Source organism: Phoca vitulina, unplaced genomic scaffold (assembly GCF_004348235.1).
Source record: "Phoca vitulina isolate PV1807 unplaced genomic scaffold, GSC_HSeal_1.0 scaffold34, whole genome shotgun sequence".
NCBI classification, from domain to species: Eukaryota; Metazoa; Chordata; class Mammalia; order Carnivora; family Phocidae; genus Phoca; species Phoca vitulina.
The window spans coordinates 18,028,698-18,048,253 of record NW_022589737.1 but is presented as its reverse complement, the minus strand read 5'-3'; the positions used below and the strand labels follow the sequence as shown (position 1 = coordinate 18,048,253).

General features: G+C 40.9%; 1 protein-coding gene across 1 annotated transcript in view; it reads left to right on the top strand.

The window, feature by feature from the left end:
* Positions 1 to 19,556, top strand: part of HEPHL1 (hephaestin like 1) — an 88,149-nt gene that overhangs the window by 30,700 nt on the left and 37,893 nt on the right. Inside the window, exons 7-12 of the mRNA XM_032426356.1 lie at positions 1,613 to 1,752; positions 1,904 to 2,035; positions 3,602 to 3,813; positions 9,685 to 9,835; positions 12,729 to 12,941; positions 18,012 to 18,225. Of these exons, the coding sequence (XP_032282247.1) occupies positions 1,613 to 1,752; positions 1,904 to 2,035; positions 3,602 to 3,813; positions 9,685 to 9,835; positions 12,729 to 12,941; positions 18,012 to 18,225 (1,062 nt within the window). The remainder of the gene's footprint in view (positions 1 to 1,612; positions 1,753 to 1,903; positions 2,036 to 3,601; positions 3,814 to 9,684; positions 9,836 to 12,728; positions 12,942 to 18,011; positions 18,226 to 19,556) is intronic.

Sequence of the window (19,556 nt, the reverse complement as noted above, 5' to 3'; positions counted from 1 at the left end):
TTTATGTTTGAGGGAATGTTTTTAAAATTCTCTTTGTGATGGATAAGATACCCTTCATTTCTTTCATCATAATTTCACTCATTCATTCATTCTTCCATCAAACCAATGCCCTTGAACCTAACCTAAAGAATATGTATGAACCATATATGAACCTGTTTGAAATCGACATTCTCTATTGACCAGTATTTCTCTATAAACAGAATAATGAGAACTGGCATTGGGAATTTTGTCTTAGAAACCTTCCAGAATTCTGAAGCACCTTTATGAAATATTAAACTATATTTAACTGATATTTAATGTGATATATGGAAACACAACATAAAAACTGACACGAGGGTTGCAGGGAGCTGAAAGGCAGTGTTCCCACCCTCAGGTCAGAAAGAAGCTGTGTGTGCAGGAGAAGAGAAGTAACTTGGCAAGTTACAAGTAAGATTAAGATGAGTTGTCCAGACAAGGGAGTTCTCTGGGCGTTCAGAGAGAGCTAAGACAGCCAGGGAACACTTCTCAGAGGAAATGGGACTTAAGCAGAGTCCTGAAGAATAGTGGAATTTATATAAGTGAATCGTAAGGAGGGAAATTTTAGTTGCAGGGGTTAGTGAGATCAAAGTGATTGGATGGGGGATTTGCACAGGGGAGTGGAGGTTTGCCTAGAGCCATAGGGAGAGGATTGGGTAAACTGGATCTCAACCGCAGATATCCTATAATCCTTTTGAACTTTATCTGATTGGCGGCTGTAAACAGGTGAAGATGTTAGAGCAGGCCGTGGAGATTACCATCTTGGAGATTAACGTTGTAGGAGTGTGTATGCTGAGGGAGAACCCGGAGCGAGCCGAGGCTAGAGGGAGGCTGCGGAGGGTGTAACTAGAGCTCCGTAAAATGCTGCAAACACAAGGTGATGGGGGCAGGTACGGGGCTTGTGGCAGCGGGGAGAAAGGCAAGGAAAAGAGGCAAAAAGGGTACAGAGAAGGAAGGATGAACAAGATAAGGAGATGAGGCAGAGAAAGAAGACAAAGGCAGCCTGTGTGACTGCAGGAGTGGTGGTACCGTTGGCAAAAATAAGGTATCTAGAGATAGTGCTAGTCAAAATTCACATCACTGCAGTTCACAACTTTGGAATTTGGTATTTCATGTATATCGTTTATACGATAACTCTCCATTGACTAAACTATTTGATTAACTAGACACTCCATTCCTTAATCATGCCAGATATCAAAGAGCTTACTAGATGCAGAGACTATTCATATTGACATTAGCAAGAGATAGAGGGATATTTACTCTGCAAAGAAACCAGTTAGCTCTTTACTTTGTAGAACACCATTCTGGGACTGCAATGCTGGTAAGTAAGGAGTTCACCTGTGCTTTCTTCGGTTGCTGGACCTCTGGGGAAGAAAGTAGGTGGCTAAGAGAGGAGTGAGCTTGACCACCATCCAGCCCTCTGGAGACTTTCAAGGCTGCCTGACTATTCCGGGGCACTTGGTTGAAGACTGGACCATTTTTCCCAGGGAGATGGGTGGGTGAATGAGCTAAAGAGAATAAAAGGAAGCTCCATAATTAAGGCATCTGGTGGATATGTAGAGATGTGCTCTCAGTCAGGTTCCTATTCTTTACACAGTGACTCCGAGCTCTACTTCACACAAGGGGACAACAGAATTGGAGGAAAATATTGGAAGGCTCAGTATATGGAGTATGTTGATGCAACTTTTACTCGAAGAAAGAGACTCTCTGAGGCAGAAGCCCATCTTGGAATTCTTGGTAGAATAAAACCATCTGTCATGTTTTGAATGGGGGGAGATGCTTTAGTGGGGCATATATGTACATGGAATGACTCTCCTTCTCCTGCATATATTCACTTCCCTCTGCCCCTTTTCATCCTCTTCTCCCTCCTCCTCTTGATATCTTTCAGGCCCCGTCATCAGGGCAGAGGTGGGTGATACCCTGCTAGTCACCTTTGCCAACAAAGCCGACAAAGTCTACAGTATTTTGCCCCATGGCGTGATCTATGACAAGGCCTCTGATGCAGCCCCAAACATAGATGGTGAGTCTCAGGCTGGCCTCTGGGAGGAAAGAGGATGAGGGAACAGAGGACTTAGAACTGGATAGATTTGGTTCAGATGCTGGCCCCTTTTCTTACCAGCCCTGGGAGCTTTGTGAGCTTGTGCCTTACTCTTTCCCTACCAATGTAGATAGTGACACTCTGACTCCTTCAGAAGGAGCTGGAGAGAATTCAGGGCAGGGTCTGCTCCACAGTAAGCACTTAGGAAATGTTCACTCCTTTCCTTTTACCTCAGTAATGTAATAAATTTCAAAGTGAGCTACGTTCATGGTCACCCCCACTTCCCTAAGATGGAGAGCTTTCAACCACAGGTTATAGGGGATTCTGTGGGTAAAGGCTGAGGATAAAATCTGATTTCCAATGTTTGGTTGACATCAAAATCCTGCACTGTCTCTGCTGACAAATATTTATTGATAATCAGTCTCGTGTGTTTACCATCATATATGGCCTCTCCCCATCACAGAGTAGGTGGCAGAGACTCCCTACATGTAAGAAAGGCAGCTTTGGCCCGATAGCTGCAGGAACTACCCTTCCACTCATGATACTACTCTTGGGAACCTCCTAGTCTCCTTGGAAGTCTTCCCCATCATTGCAACAGACATTATGAAAGTCTGGGATACTTCATGCCCAAGGAGGGGCTAGGCCCAGTCCAGAGCAGGCTTTGAAATGATGGGAACAGAGAAGGGAGGAATGGAGGGAGAATTCCCCCTTCCCAGACCCATCATCATCCTCCCTCCTACAGCAACATCTCTTCTACCTATACTTTCTCCTTGGTCAAAATGCTCACAATGGCTGTGTGTGTGTGTGTGTGTGTGTGTAGGAAGACAGCCAGTGACAGCCCATATGTCTATATTTTCTATTGTTTATCTTAGCAAACATACTGGGCACATTATTGCAAAGCTCTGGACAAGGTGCAGAGAGTTTCTGGCCTCAGCCTGGCTGGAGAGACTCAATGTATTCATCGTGTTCATTTGGCAATCTGATGTGTGGGCTGAGTGCCAAGTCTTTGGAATCAGACAGCCCTGAGTTTGAATCCCAGACCTGCCACTTATCAGCTTTGTCATCCTGTGTCATCACTTACCTCCTCTATCTTATGATTATTTGGCTTATTTCCTAGTTCAACCTAGATTTCAAACTCTTTAAAGACAGGGTGCTTGCTCAACTTTTTGGGGTATCCTCCGCAGTGCTGAGTATCATGTATTCTGCATACGAAGGCACTCAGTGAGAGTTTATGGATTTACATTTAATTGTTAGAGAGGCAATTATCACTCTTTTCATATTTGCTAAGCCTAGTATTTGGGTAAGAAATAGTATCTACGAAGACACTAAATGTAATCTCTGGAGAAGATGACCCTTGGATATAAGCTGCTATCTCATACAACAGCGGACAGTGACAGTGACCTCCCTGGTAGGATACCCGAGTGGAAACAACTGTTCTTCTACAAAATACATCATCAGAGAGAGACCCCAGGGCTGGAAGACCCAGTCTGACAAATCTAATGTTCTTGGCTCTTGCTTTGAGAGTAACTGTATCTATTATCTGCCCAGGATTTCTGAAGCCAGGGGCTCATGTGAAGCCAGGTGAAACCTTCACGTACAAGTGGACAGTGCCTGAGAGTGTAAGCCCAACGGCCGGTGATCCCCCCTGTCTGACCTATCTTTACTTCTCAGCGGTGGAGCCCATCCAGGACACCAGCGCTGGTCTTGTGGGGCCCTTGCTAGTCTGTAAGAAGGGTGCTCTCAATGCCGATGGGACACAGGTAGGCCATCCAAGGTCACTAAATTCTCCTCAGGGTTGTATGTGGGAGACAGCAATAATATGGCTAAGGATAAGAGTGTAATAAGGCGTCAGGTATGAAAAGCGGTTTTTCCTCCTTCTTAAAATTGACTTAAGATACAGAATGAGTATCTTACTTTTTGTAAATTTAAGATCTGAATTTAATTTTAAGGTAAATTTAAGATCTGAAAGTTATAGATGCCCACCCAGAAACCCAGGATTTCTGCTTGTTGTGGGTGGAATTTGGTGGGTCCCTGTCCCTGTGCATTGCTTTGATTCTAGAAATCTTTAGGGATCTACATGGACTGTGAATTGGGACCCTTTCTTCTTGGACAAGTTTTCTCAAACTTGGCCACATGTTAGAATCACATAGGGGACCTTTTAAACATCTTTCATTCCAGTGCTCCAGACTGATTCAATCAGAATCTCCAGGTGCTTTCTAATGTGTAGCCGAGGTAGAGAACCATTGTAACTCACCACTGTAAGCTGCAAGTGAATCACTAGGGTCAAGGGCACAAGAAAGCATGTAGATAAATTCTTGCAAGTCCCAACTTGGAGGCTTTGCTGGTTGCATTGACTAGTGTGGCAAAGCATAGCATTTCAAGCTATGTCTACATGATATTAAACACATTGATGAAAGGAGGAAAATCTAATCAAACAATCATTTTGATTTATTTCACCAATCAGAAATAGCAAGGCTATTTATTTACATGGTATATTTTATAATGTTGGCATTGTAAGCACCCACTTCTGGGCTCCAGGGAATTTCTAGGTAAAGGACACAAAGTGTCTTAGTCCACCTCAGATTTTCATTTCTGCACAAAGTTCCAATCCTAGAAATGTCTATTAGAGGCTCAGTGTGTCAGGGCCCTCCAAATGGGCCCTCAATAATGCATGTGTAATAGGACTGAACAGTTACACTGTACCCCAACAGTCATATAAGGCAAAGCAGAATGACATCCCTGTTTTAAAGCTAAAGAAACTGAGGCCCACACTGACCAGATAAATAGAACTATCTGCATTATCTATGCAGCATGGGGTTTTTATTATTTTTACCTAAAGACGTCTCTTTTTGGTAATGACAAACGTGTTTTTTTTTTTTTTTTTTTTATTTGAGAGAGAATGAGAGACAGAGAGCATGAGAGGGAGGAGGGTCAGAGGGAGAAGCAGACTCCCCACTGAGCAGGGAGCCCGATGCGGGACTCGATCCCGGGACTCCAGGATCATGACCTGAGCAGAAGGCAGTCGCTTAACCAACTGAGCCACCCAGGCGCCCCGACAAATGTGTTTTTTAAAAAAAAAAAAAAAAACCTCGTTTTTCTCAATACACCTTTAAAGGTTTTTAAATTGTTTCATATCTGGTCAAGTTGAGATTTTTAAGAACCTCATTTTTAATTTGTAATAAAAAGTTTACAACTTGATTTTTTCAAAAAAATCAACAAACAGCAAGCACCCGTTAATAAAGGTCTTAAATAATAATAAAAAAGAAAAGAAAAAAAAAGAATAAAAAAAAAAAAAAAAAAAGAAACTGAGGCCCAGAGACATTGAGTGATATCCCAAGTAGTAAGTACTGAAACTCAGCAGTAACAGAGGGCTTTGAGCTTCCAACTTTGTTTTTCCAATGCACTACCCTGCTTCCTGTAGCTAAATACCTGACCCCAGGAAACTGAGTGCCAGAAAACTTCTGTAAGGTAGTTCTGATTTTGCCCCAATTCATCCAAGTAGCTTGGATGCTTGCTAGAAGCACGTCATAGTATGTGAAGATTGTTGCCTGAGCCAAACACCGCTCATGGTCAGTCCATTTACACGAAGTTCATGAAAAATTAATAGTAACCTGAAATACCCCACACCTGGGACTTGGCTGAGAGAGAAATCCACTTGGCCAGACAGAAAGTTTCTTCAATGCGAAAAGTACTTATGAAACACATACTAACGCAGGCCATCTGTAGGTCAAAGCTTAGGTCTCTTCTCTTCAGGTAGATCGGGAACATGAAAGAGGTATTTGCATCTCTTTCCAGGAAATTCTCCCAGGGGTGAATGGATGTCACAGAATCTAACTAGGTGCTAATAGGCCCTTTGCTAACACCCATGCCTTCTACAATGGCCACTTAATCAGACTCCCTACTTCTACTCTCTGTCTATCCAGCCATCTATGCCTATCTTATTTTGAATAATTACTGAATAGTTTCAGACTTACGCAAAAGTTGCACAAAAAACCACACAAAGAATTCCCATACATCCTTCACCCAGGTTCCCTAAATATAAACATTTTGCCTCATTTGCTTTATTAGCTTTCTCTTCATTTTTCTGTTTTCTTTTTCCTGACCTGTTTGAGGTAGGTTATAGACTTGATGTCTCTTCAGCATGTTTCTGAAAAGTGAGGTCACTCTCTGACATAAATGCAGCATAATTATCCAGGTCAGGAAATTAGTCTTGATACTGTACTATTATCAAATCTGAGCACCCTTGAAAATTTTGCTGTCTTTCCGATGTCCTTCATAGCAAAAGGAAAATATGTTTTGCCTGGTCCAAGCTCTGATCTAGATCATGCATCATCCCCTCTTCATGCCCCTGTTTCTCCTGTGATCTGTTTCTTCACAGGGAAGCAAGTGTGACTTTTCTAAAATGTGAATAAGATCAAATCACATCCATGTTAAACACCCTCTAGTGGCTTCCTATCACACTTGGAATAAAAATCTACATTTCTTAGCCCAGCCTTATGTGCCCAGCCTCTGACTCCTTCTTTGATATGTCTCCCACACTCCCTCATGCCTACCTCTGCTCCATCCATATAAGCCTTGCTGTTCCTTGAACAGACCAACATTATCCTTGGCTTAGGGTCTCTTTACTAGGTTCCCTCTGCCTGGAATGCCTTCCCCTGACCTTGCATGGCTGGCTCTTCCTGTCACCTCTTTAGAAAAGCCTTCCCTGATCACCAAGCTAAAGTCATACTCTATCACATCACCTGATTTTCATAGGACATTTTCTTTGTTTATTTTTTATGTTTCTGGTATGTTTCTTCTAACAAGAATATAGGTAGCACAGAGCAGGAAAGTTGTCTGTCTTATCTTCATTTCCCAGAACAATGCCTGGTACACTGCTGACACTCCACCGATATTTATGGTTGAATAAATGAAATACAGGATAAGCACTCCATCTTCAAAATCATATTAAGAAGTTTAGGTAGCAGAAAATGCCACAATACACACACTCAAATATTAAATGTGTGGTCTACAAGTAGACACTAAAAATTTCAGGACAACCTTATTTGCAAAACTCACTTCCCGTATCCACATTTCAACACTCAGAGTTGTGTGATCGATCATGATTCAGACCTCCTGGTTTCCCTGCTGCTATGGGAGCCTAAATCATACTGATGTAAATGCTCTTCACAAAAGAATTTTTTGCTGCGGACACTAGCCATCACTCAGATGCATTCCATGCACACATGGCAGGATGGATTAATCCAAGTTCTCCAGAGAAAAAGAACCATAAGGATGTATATAGAAATAGAAACGGACTCATTATAAGGACTTGGCTCACATGATTATGGAGGCTGGTAAGGTCCAGGATCTGCAGAGAGAGTCGGCAAGCAAGAGACCCAGGAGACACAAAAGTCCAGCAGGCTCAGGACCCAGGAAGACCATATGTTTGAGGTTAAGTGTGAAGGCAGAAAAAAGTCAATGTTCCACTTCAAAGGTGGGAGGAATTCTCTTTTACCTGTGGGAGGGTCAGACTTTTGTTCTATTGAGTCCTTCAACTGATTGGATGTGGCCTACCCACATTGGAGAGAGCAATCTGCTTTACTCCATCTACCAAATTCAAATGTTAATCTCATCCAAAAACATCTTCATAGAAACATCCAGAAAAATGTTTGACCTAATATTTGAGTACTGCAGCTTAGTCAAGTTGACACATAAAATTAACCATCACACAGGGTCCTATCACCTTTCACCTATCACTTTCTAACCTTTTCCTGGGTTAATTTCCCACCCTCATAGACCCAGTTACCTTCCAAATAACTCACAGGTGATGAGGTTCTTCAACTCAATACCTTTCAGCGGTTCCTTCTTGTTTTATGGACAGTTGAAATCATAGCTAATAATCACAATTAACATTGAGTACTTGGGATTTGCCAGATGCTGTGTTGAGTGCTTTACCTATATTATCTAATTTAACCTTCACCAAAAAACAGGAAGTGGTGGCTACTCTTATCCTCCTTTTGCAAATGAGGGAATTAGGGCTTAGAGAGGGTAAATCACTTGCCCCAGTTTCCACAGTGGATAAGTAGAATGACATTAGAATCCCATAATCTTTTAAAGTATACTTGACCTCTTATTTCTCCCCAATTTTTTATATTTTACTTTGAAAAATTTCAAGCCTGCATTGTTCCTTTTCATAGCTCATGATCTTAAACTACTGCCTTCTAAAACACCATGTGATAAAAGCAATAACTGTATATAAGGTATGGTATGAGAATAAAGCAAAGGGTACCCACATCTTTGATGATACATTAGGAAAGCATCACAGAGGTGGGACAGCTAAACTGGCCCTTGAAGTTGGATTAGGGTGGCAGATGTTCAAGTTGAAGGGATGCATGCATGAAAGACAAAGGCCCTCAGAATACAGCAAATTCAGATTGCTGCAAGGAGTTTGACCTCACTTTGGTCAAAGTGCCAGGAGGGAAGGGCCAAGATATGAGCCTGAGCAGGTAGGCAAGGACCAGATCACTCCAAGTTTGGACTGTATTGTCCAGTTTCAGAAGGAGAGAGATGTGATCTGTGGCATTGCTGGGGATCCCTCCGGAGCAGGCAGCAGGGTAAAGGGTGGGTTGGAGGGGAACACATTAGAGATAAGAAGATGGTTGAAGGACAGAAAATATAGTCACCTCTCTGGTTCAGCTTTAAAGAAAAGCATATTTCAGCAATGCGGGATGCTGTGTGGTCAGACATGCTCAAACACATGGATTAGGAATATACACAGTGGGAAGTAATCCATGGTCCCCTCAATTTCAATTTATGTTAACATAATTTAGCAAAGTCTCATGGGTTATATGAATTCATTATTTCACTCAAAAACATGTAGAGTGCCTGCTTTTCCAGGCATTATTTTTTAACTGGGACACAGAGAGGAATCCAAAATGTCCCTACCCTCACAAAGCTACAATGCAGTGGGACATCAATCAAAAACCTAAATGCATAAATAAAATATCATTTCCCATGGAGATAAGTGCTATGAAGAAGAGTATAGTGGGAGGGAGTGAGTGAGTGAGTCTGCAGGTAGGATGGAAGCTGGGTGACTGTTTTAGACAGGGTGGTCTGGGAAGAGCCCTTGAGGAGGTGACATTTGTGCAGAGAACTGAATGGAGTAAGGGAGTGAGCCAAGCAAGACCTGGGAGAAACTTCTAGGCAATGGGAACAGCACATGAAAAGTCCCTGAGGTAGGAGCGAAGCTGGGTGATCATAGAAGAGCAGAAAACCAGGGAGCTGGAGTAAGCAAGGGATGAGGACAAGGAGACACAGTCAGAGAGAGAGGCCAGGGCTTGGAGCATAAGAGAGTGACAACCAGCCTGAAAACAGGAGTCCCACAGTGTAGGAAAGCTTGCGAGTAAGGACTTATTTCCTCTGAGCAAGTCCCATGGGGAGAAAGAAGGATGTAATGAGGAAGATGGAATTTTACGGTATAAAATGAATTTATCAGAATCACGGTCAGAATCCTGATTTACAAAATGACCCAGTAAATCCATGGCTGATGTTGGTCCTCATTTACTTTGTGTTAACTTTGAAAGTGAAGTAGAGATAAGAATTCCCTCCAAGCTGTACTTTTTATACATTCCTTTCTTTCTTCTCTGTAGAAAGGAATAGACAAGGAATTTTACCTACTCTTCACAGTCTTTGATGAGAACTTGAGCAGGTATCTTGACGAAAACATTCAGAGGTTTATGTGGCACCCCTTCAGTATTGACAAAGAAGACAAGGATTTTGTGAAGTCCAACCGAATGCATGGTATGAAAAATGACTTTCCCTTCTGTAAGGGAAAGGTGTAATTGCTTTTGAAATGAAAATGTTTCAAATGTTTTAACTATCTTAATTTTGGTTTCTTGGATATTGTTCTTGGTCACACGTAGATTATTTCATGACTTCATCTCAGAATGTATGGTGAAACCTCCCTATCTCCCAGCGATACTGTGAAACTTAATTAATACTTCCAGAATACTTCATCAGCTTGAGATGAAGCAACACAGAATATGAACTAGCAAAGATCACAGTACATTATAAAAGTACAAAATTACTGACAAAATGCCCTCCCTTGGGTTTGTAATCATATCATTAAGCCTGATAATCCAAGTGATCATTAGAGATAAACATTAAACAGCAAAGCATCTCTTATCAAGTACATGAAGGACTGTCTAAAGTGCTAATTTGTAAAATGCTACCCATTCCTGTCCCAGATCTTATTTAGAAGGAATTACTTAATTCCCCTTCTCTGTGTCTCTTCTATCAGTTGTAACAGTGGCAAACCACCTTGTAATTGGTGTGACTAACACAAGATTCTCATTTGTCTTGGGCACACTACCTAAGGTGAGAGAATAATGAGTGAGAGCCCAAACTCAAACAACTACTAGAGTGTGCAGTCAACAAAGGGGCCCAAAGCAAGCACTCTAAGAGAACAGGTGCCAGATTTCTCATTTTAGGACCAAGGATAACAACTATGTATTGCCTTTGAAACATTATGGGAAAATAACAAAATAGTCCCTAATCTCCCTTCCCCCAAGGAAGTTCCAAGTGACCCATAGCAGGCAGCTCACAGACTCCTATGGTCCTGGGTGCTCCATGCTGACAGTCTCCTCTTCGACCAATGAAAAGCACAGAGTAACTCATTTTCAATACCATCTTCTACAAAATTTTTGTTATAACTGAATAATGAAATTTGTTTCCAACCTTCCTAGCAGCCAAAAAAAGGGGGGGGGTGGAATAAAGTAGAATGAGGAAACAGCAATTCCTTCATGGAAAAGCTAAGTTGCAAAAGAAATTTATTGTAAGAGAGGCCTGTAAAGAGAAAGCATTAAACCCCTAATGGACCATGTCACATCCAGCCCCACCCTGGTTTGACAATGTGAAATACAATTTCATATATTGGATGTGTAAAATATGCCACCTTTAAAACAAAATGCAAGGAAAGCAATGTATTTTAATTTAAATTTTACATTAATTATAAATTAAATTCTATCTCCAGGCTTGCTTGCATGGAGTAGAGGGAAGAATGATGGCAACAGTACCAAAGAGAAAGTGCCTCACATGGTAGACAGTGCTTTGCATTACACCTATTATATAGTCTATATTCAAAGGTGTTTGTTGATCTCTTTCCCTCAAGGGCATCCCCAGTGGCTTGCGAGCTGTCCTTGGGGGTCTTTTATGACAAAAAAGAAGCGTACCTACAGTAGTTCTTGGGTTAGTCAACAAATATTGACTGAGTTAGGGGACAAGACTACACAAGAAGGCAGAACAGTGTAACTTCTTTACCAGAACTTATCATGGGCTTTGGGTACCTTTATCTGACAAATTACAAAAATCTCTTTAACATTCAGTGGACAAGATTTACATAATTTATTTGCAAAAGCATTATCAAAGATTTTTTTCAGAAAATGCAATGTTCTTCTCAGAAGCCTCCAGGCTTCTTAGACTTTCTACTAATAATCCCAGACATTTGAATAAAATTACCAAGTACCACTGGTTCTGCAGACACAGAAATAAAAAAATGATTTTATCTGATAATGGGATTATAAAGAAGATCATTCATATGTATGATAGTTGTTCTTTCCTACTATGGGCATTATAAGGAGTGGCGCGGGTATAGAATCTTTATCTAAGGGACATCAAACATGAGACATAATTATGTGTGGTCCCCCCCCCCGTCAAACAGTGCTATTCAGTTAATATATTCATCCCTCACAGAGTGGGAATGTGGTTTCTAAATTCTTTTCAAGGCACTGCTCCAGGTAGTCACTATCAGTGGATTGAGGTTGATATAAAAGATTTTCATTTCAGGAGATACAGAAAGTCTCCATTATTTAAATCATCATTATTCAAAGTCCTTTCAGTTATTTTATTGGGGTAGGGAAATAAAAGTTATCAAAAGGCAAAATTATTTACTCAAAGTCTAACCTCTTAAAACTTAGCACCCCTCTCCCCTGCAAGAAAAATCCCTCTCCACTGACCAGACATGCAAATACAATGTCAATCAATTGCAAATCTTTCAAATGGTGCAAGATCCATGAAATCAGTAAAGGGATGTCTGGCAACTTTTGGAATCAAATGCAAATCCATTGGCAGATGAAGATCTAACAAAATGAAATGAATTAACAAACTGAGAAAGAGACACTTAAAAGAGATAACAAGATAAGAACCTCAAAAGAAAATGATTTTTAAATCAAGAGTTCTAGAGCAGGCTTTGAGGAAATTGATGAAGTTCATAGATATTTTTACAGGGATGATGTTCTTCATAATCTGCAAAACTAAAATGTGAATTGCAGGATATAATATTACACTATCAAACAATTTTGTCAGAAAAAAATTATGCCAGAAAACAACCTGATTTATTCCTTATTGATTCTTAGGACTTGTGCCCTTGTGTATATATTGTTAAATATAACATTTTCACAATTTTAGTATATTTTCATTCTTGTTGTTCAGTTTAGTCTCCAGTTTGGATTGATTCACTGTGTGCCTTTTCTCCAGTACTATTTACTCTCTGGTAGTAAGGATCTTCTGTAAACAGTTTGAACTTGAACACTTGAACAGCCCGCCCCCCCACACTGATAATCCTCAACTAAAATGGTGTGTTTTCAGTATCTACAAGATCATAGTGGGCTCTGACTATCTTTTTCCTTTTGTTTAGCTATTAATGGCTTTATGTATGGCAACCAGCCAGGCCTAAGCATGTGCAAAAAGGATAGAGTTTCCTGGCATATGATTGGAATGGGCACTGACACGGATATGCATGGAGTTTATTTTCAAGGGAACACCATCCACCTACGAGGGACTCACCGAGACACCCTAGCCCTGTTTCCCCATACCTCCACAACGGTGTTCATGCAGCCGGACCATGCAGGTAAACTTGGCAGGACCATCTTGGGTGACAAAATTCCTATCTTCAGGCATACATTCTAGAAGAAATTGGTTGGATTTGGGCACTTCAAGGCAAACAGCCTTGGTTACAATCAGACAATCCTAACTACTTTATTCCAAACACAAAGTATAAAGAATAGAGGAGAAGTGGGGCACCTGGGTGTCTCAGTCGTTGGGCGTCCGCCTTCGGCTCAGGTCATGATCCCAGGGTCCTGGGATCGAGCCCTGCATCAGGCTCCCTGCTCCGTGGGAAGCCTGCTTCTCCCTCTCCCACTACCCCTGCTTGTTTTCCCTCTGTCACTGTCTCTCTCTGTCAAATAAAAATACAAAATCTTTACAAAAGAGAAGTACCTAGAATGACTCAAAGCAGAAATCAACATCCTCTAAACAACCTTGCCACACAAATCCCAGGAGAGCGCTCTTGATCCATTCCCAGGAATGATTTGGCCCCAGGAAAGAGGATATTTCTTGTTCTCTTTAAGCACCAGCATTTTAGTTGCTGCTCTGAAGCATGTACCAGGCATGGACAGCCCCATAGATGCTTTCGGGTTATGGACATGACCTGGTTTCCATTCTCTAGAGACTGATAGTAGCCTTTTGATAAGTTGTTTGGAGACCTCCCCATTTTCATTCTGTTGGGTACCCTTGGTTTCCCTAGAGGGGAAGTTGCATTGGGTCTGAAGTCCATGGAGGGCCCATTGAAGTGCCAGTACTCATCCCTTCTCTTAGAGATTCCCACACTAATTACATAATCAGGACATTTTTCCAAAAGATAAAGGGCAACACATGCTACCTGTCACATGAAAAATAAAGATAGCAGATGCTATGGGCATTCAAAATATTTCTCCAACCGAACTTTTTCATTAGTCTTTAAAAAAACCAATATGGGGACCTGGGTGACTCTGTTAAGCATCTGACTCTTGATTTCGGCTCAGGTCATGATCTCAGGGTCGTGAGATTGGGCCCTTTTCAGGCTCCCCACTCAGCAGAGAGTCTGCTTGAGATTTTCTCTCCCTCTCCCTCCCTTCCCCCACTTTCTCTCTCTCTCTCAAATAGAATAATAAATAATAATTTATAATATAATAATAATAAATAATAATAAATAAGTCTTAAAAAAAAAAAAGAAACCAATATGCTACCCAAGATGAGTACTTGCTGACTGTGTGTCCTTTATGAATTGATGTCTACTTCTTTACTTCACATGAGAAGCACAGTTTCAATGCCCCTTAGTGTCATTGGTTAAAAACATATGGCTTGTGCTTCAAAATATTTGTCCAAGAACTGCCTGAAACTAGGAGCTCCACAATCCCTGCCTTATAGACTTTGAGTATTTAACCTTTCTACGTTAGTATAATTGATCAGTTATGAATCATCTAAGCCAAGGGATGCCTTGGGCACAATGATTTTTAAAAATATGCTCTTCAAGACCAAAGATGGGAGAGCAGGGTAATAGCCAGTTTTAATCCATAGAAACCAGCATTCAGAACTACAGCTGGCTGGAATAATTTTAGGGACTTGATTGATTATTCCAGGGCCTTGTGTATTACACATGAGCCCTATAAGGTTCTAAAGAGCTTGTGACAATGTTTTCCAGTTTACGTCTGGTGGTGAGTATAAATCTATGACTGCCTAATAGCTTGGTCATTTCACCAATTCCTGTTGCATATCTATAGGCCAAAAATAGTGCCCAAAATGTGAGTAGACCCTAGGCTTCAACTCAAATATTTTTTTCTTTGTTCTTGTTTTTTAGCCACTTTATTCAGATATGACGGATAAACAAAACCTATAGCTCTTTAATATATACAAATCAATGAGTGATGTTGAACATCTTTTCAGGTGTCTGTTGGCCATCTATATGTTTTCTTTGGAGAAATGTCTGTTCATATCTTCTGCCCATTCTTTAATTGGATTATTTGTTTTTGGGGTATTGAGTTGTATCTTTTCTTTGTATATTTTAGATACTAACCCTTTATTGGATATGTCATTTGCAAATATCTTCTCCCATTCAGTAGGTTGCCTTTTAGTTTTATTGTTTCCTTCACTGTGCAGAAACTTCTTATTTTGATGTAGTCCCAGTAGTTTATTTTTGTTTATTTCCCTTGCCTCAGGAGACATATCTAGAAAAATGTTGCTATGGCTGATGTCAGAGAGATTACTTACTGCTTGTGCTCTCTTCAAGGATTTTTATGGGTTCAGGTCTCACATTTAGGCCTTTAATGCATTTTGAGTTTATTTTTGTGTATGGTGTAAGAAAGTGGTCAAGTTTCATTCTTTTGCATGTTGCTGTCCAGTTTTCATAACACTATTTGTTGAAGAGACTGTCTTTTTCCCATTGCATATTCATTCCTCCTTTGTTGAGGATTGACTGACCATACAATTGTGGGTTTATTTCTGGGTTTTTGCATTCTATTCCTTTGATCTATGTGTCTATTTTTATGCCAGCGCCATACTGTTTAAATTACTACTGCTTTGTAATATAACTTGAAATCGGGAATTGAGATACCGCCAATTTTTTTCTTTTTCAAGATTGCTTTGGCTATTTGAGGTCTTTTGTGGTTTCATATAAATTTTAGATTTGTTTGTACCAGTTCTGTGAAAAATGCTGTTGGTATTTTGATAGAGATTGCTTTAAATCTATAGATTGCTTTGGATGGTATAGACATTTTAACGATATTTGTTCTTCCAACCCATGAGCATGGAATGTCTTTCCATTTCTTTGTGTCATTTTGAATTTCTTTTATCAGTGTTTTATAGTTTTCAGAGTAGAGGTCTTTCACCTCTTTGGTTAAGTTTATTCCTAGATAGTTTATTGTTTTTGGTACATTTGTAAATGGGTTTTTTTTCTTAATTTCCCTTTTGGCTGCTTCATTATTAGTGTATAGGAATGCAACAAATTTCTGTATATTGATTTTGTACCTTGCAACGTTACTGAATTTATTTATCAGTTCAAATAGTTTTTTGGTGGAATCTTAGGGTTTGCAAATCAAAATTACAATGAGATATGACCTCACACCTGTCAGAATGGCTAAAATAAAAAAACATAAGCAACAATAAATATTGGCAAAAATATGGAGAAAAAGGAACCTTCATGCACTATTGGTGGGAATGCAAACTCTTACAGCCATTGTGGAAAACAGTGTGGTGCGTCCTCAGAAAATTAAAAATAGAATTACCCTAAGATCCAGGAATTACACTATTGGGAATTTACCCCCAAAATACAAAAACACTAATTCAAAGGGGTACATGCACCCCTGTGTTTATAGCAGCGTTATTTATAATAGCCAAGATATGGAAGCAGCCCAAATGTGGATAAGGAAGATGTGGTAATATATATAATGGAATATTACTCAGCCATAAAAAAAATGAAATCTTGCCATTTGCAACAACATGGACAGAGCTATAGAGAGTGTAATGCGAAGTGAAATAAGTTAGTCAGAGAAAGACAAATACCATATGATTTCACTCATATGTGGATTTTAAGAAACAAAACAAATGAGCAAAGGAAAAAAGAAAAAAAAGAGAGAGAGAGAGAGACAAACCAAGAAACAGACCCTTAACTATAGAGAACAAACTGATGGTTACCAGAGGGGATGAAAAAAATAAAATGATAGAAAAAAATGAACAGCTATTTATGCATTTAAAAAAGAACAAATTGATGAGTTGGGAGGTAAGTATATGTCTGTGAAGTTATCACCACAATCAAGGCCTTAAACTCCTCTTCATTCTTTTTTTTTTTTTTTTAAAGATTTTATTTATTTTTTTGACAGAGAGAGACATAGCGAGAGACGGAACACAAGCAGGGGGAGTGGGAGAGGGAGAAGCAGGCTTCCCGCAGAGCAGGGAACCCGATGTGGGACTCGATCCCAGGACCCTGGGATCATGACCTGAGCCGAAGGCAGACGCTTAACGACTGAGCCACCCAGGCGCCCAAACTCCTCTTCATTCTTAGAGAAGATAATTCCTTGGCTAGCGAGGAACATGATGAACACGTGAATAACGGGCTGTGTGGCAAATAACACACACAGTGGGAGCTCTTTCCATGTCTGCCTTCAGAGTGTCTTCTGTGTGGTTTCATAAAGACCCTTCCTCGTGAGGGTCCTGCTCAGTGTGGAGGGAGCCGGACAACCCACTGAACCAGTGGGTTTTTCTCATTCTCAAGGGGTAATTTGCAATATTTCGATATGTATAGCATGATAAAAGCTATCACTGGGCATTGTAGATGGTTAATGAGACCAATCCCTGATCACTCACCTCTAAGAACAGCCTCTATGAAAGGAAGGGAAGATTTATTGATCCAGTAATTCCACTGACAGTTAATATCTTTCAATAATTTTGTTTTATATGATTTTACGGTGAGTTCAATTAAGATATATCTACCTGATGCCAATCTAGAAAATTGCATCAGTTTATAAAATTACATAATTCTCAGACATGATTGTTGGCATTATGTAGGGAAATCTAGTTGATTTTCTTTTTCTTTTCACCTGGCATAATGTTGACCTATCACTGGTAATGAGAACCTCCTTTGCTCAAAGGATTAATGAATAATAATAATAATAATTTAATAATACCTTATGTGTATATTTCACTTTATATAGTTTATGAAATCCTCTAGGGCAAAATACATGATTTCAGAAATGTGCCCTAATTTCAATTTAGAATATTAATCTTACAGGTAATTAGTTCATTTTAAACTGGGCTGGGCTAAGATAATCATACCTATCAGTGATTTTCCAGGAGCAACTCTCTTCTAACAGGTGTGTAAAATAGGGAAGACCCAGAGAAATTATTTCTTGGTAGCAACTTTGCAAGTTTTCATTTTCGATTCCAAAGGAATTTCAGATGGTATTATTTTCCCCTCCTAAGTAAATATATTCACAGTAATTTATTCCCCTTGGAGTCTGGCTGGAAAATATGATATAAAATTGGTATTTAAAAAATCCACCTTACCAATTATTTCTTCGGGAACAAAATGCTGTAGATTGCTAGCAGATCCAAGCCAAAACCAAAACAGTCGAGTTCGGCACACAATGCCAAGTCGTTTCTCTTCCAGGTATTTTCAGGCTGTTTTGTTCCACCATGCACCACTTCGCGAGAGGCATGAGTCAGATATATGAGGTCAGCAGCTGTGGCAACAAGGACCCTTCTGAGCAGCCGTATGGGATGATAAGAACCTTTTACATCGCCGCTGAAGAGGTAGAATGGGATTATGCCCCTAACAAAAACTGGGAGTTCGAAAAGCAGCACTTGGACGCAGGAGGGGAAAGGTACCGCGGGCGAAGCCGCCAAGTCTCTTGGGTGGGATTGCATATGCTCTGTAGATGTTTTTCAAGTGGGGAAACCTAACATTGCCCTGGTTTTGTCTGCACAATTCTGGCGGACAGAGACTGTTACTATGAGCACAAAAGATGAGGCAAGCTCCCCATCTGCACCCTAGGAGGGGAGTCTGAAGTCATTTGGGGGCACGCCGGGCAGGCTCAGTGCATCCCCTGCTCGTGGTGGCCGGTTCCAAGTGTGGCTGTCCCAAGAATGCGTGTGCCTTTGAGCCAGCGCCTAGCGTGAAAGGGTTAGGGAAAGAGGCAGAGCCCAGTGACAGGGGGACTGTGAAGACAAAAGGGTATAGAAGGAGGCAGAGACGGGGTGTGCAGCGAGGTGAGCAGATGGGTAGGTTGAGGACCGCGGGGAAAGAGCATTCATCGGATGGGGAACGGCCTAGGAGCCGGTAGGAGGCATTGCTTTGGTAGAGATCCCCAAATTGAGATGGGCAGACTGGTCTCTCTAGTAGGCCCTGTACCCCGAAAGTTCCCAAGATGGACCCTCCCGTGAGAGTACTGTCAGCCAATGCTAAGCACCAAAGGGTCAGCAGGGCTGGAGCCTGGGAACGCTGGTCCCCCACGCACACTTCCCCTCCCGCCCCTGTGCACTGGGGTAGAGTGAAACAAGGTATAGAGGCATCTGCCTGGAGCTGACCTGTAGACCTCCTCCCCCAAGTTCATACCCTCCACTCAACAACACCTGCTGCTTGGGTAGTCCCTGTCCCCATATACCAACCAGGAGACTCAGTGCAGAGAGTTAAGGCTAACCACTAGTCATGGACACTGGAATTGAACATAGACCTTTTCAAGGACAAATCTGTGTTCTCATCACCAAGCCATGTTAATTTGCATATCTTTGTTCTTCTTTGTTCTGTATTATCAGCTCCCTACGACCCCCCCCCCCTCCAATTCTCTCTGGCCACACCACACACAAATCCTCTATACCCAACTCTTCCTGATCTTAACATGTCTTTTTTGTTGTTGTTCTTACTTGTTGGCCTGTTTTGAGGGTTTAAACTCCTGGAAAAGAGAGTAGAACAGCATCACCTTATGGATAAATGAAGAAACAAAATGACTCGTCCCCTTTAAAAAGATTTGCCTCAGGGACAGGATGATTTAAAATTTGTTCCATGACTCACCAACCCATTTATTAAACCAGACATTCCTCTCCTGCAAAACCAGTGCTGCCGATACCAGCTCAAGACTGATGCTGGGGCAGTAGAAAATGAAAAGAAGACTGACCCAGCCTTTTCTAAAATGATGATTTTTACTTAAAGACAGCT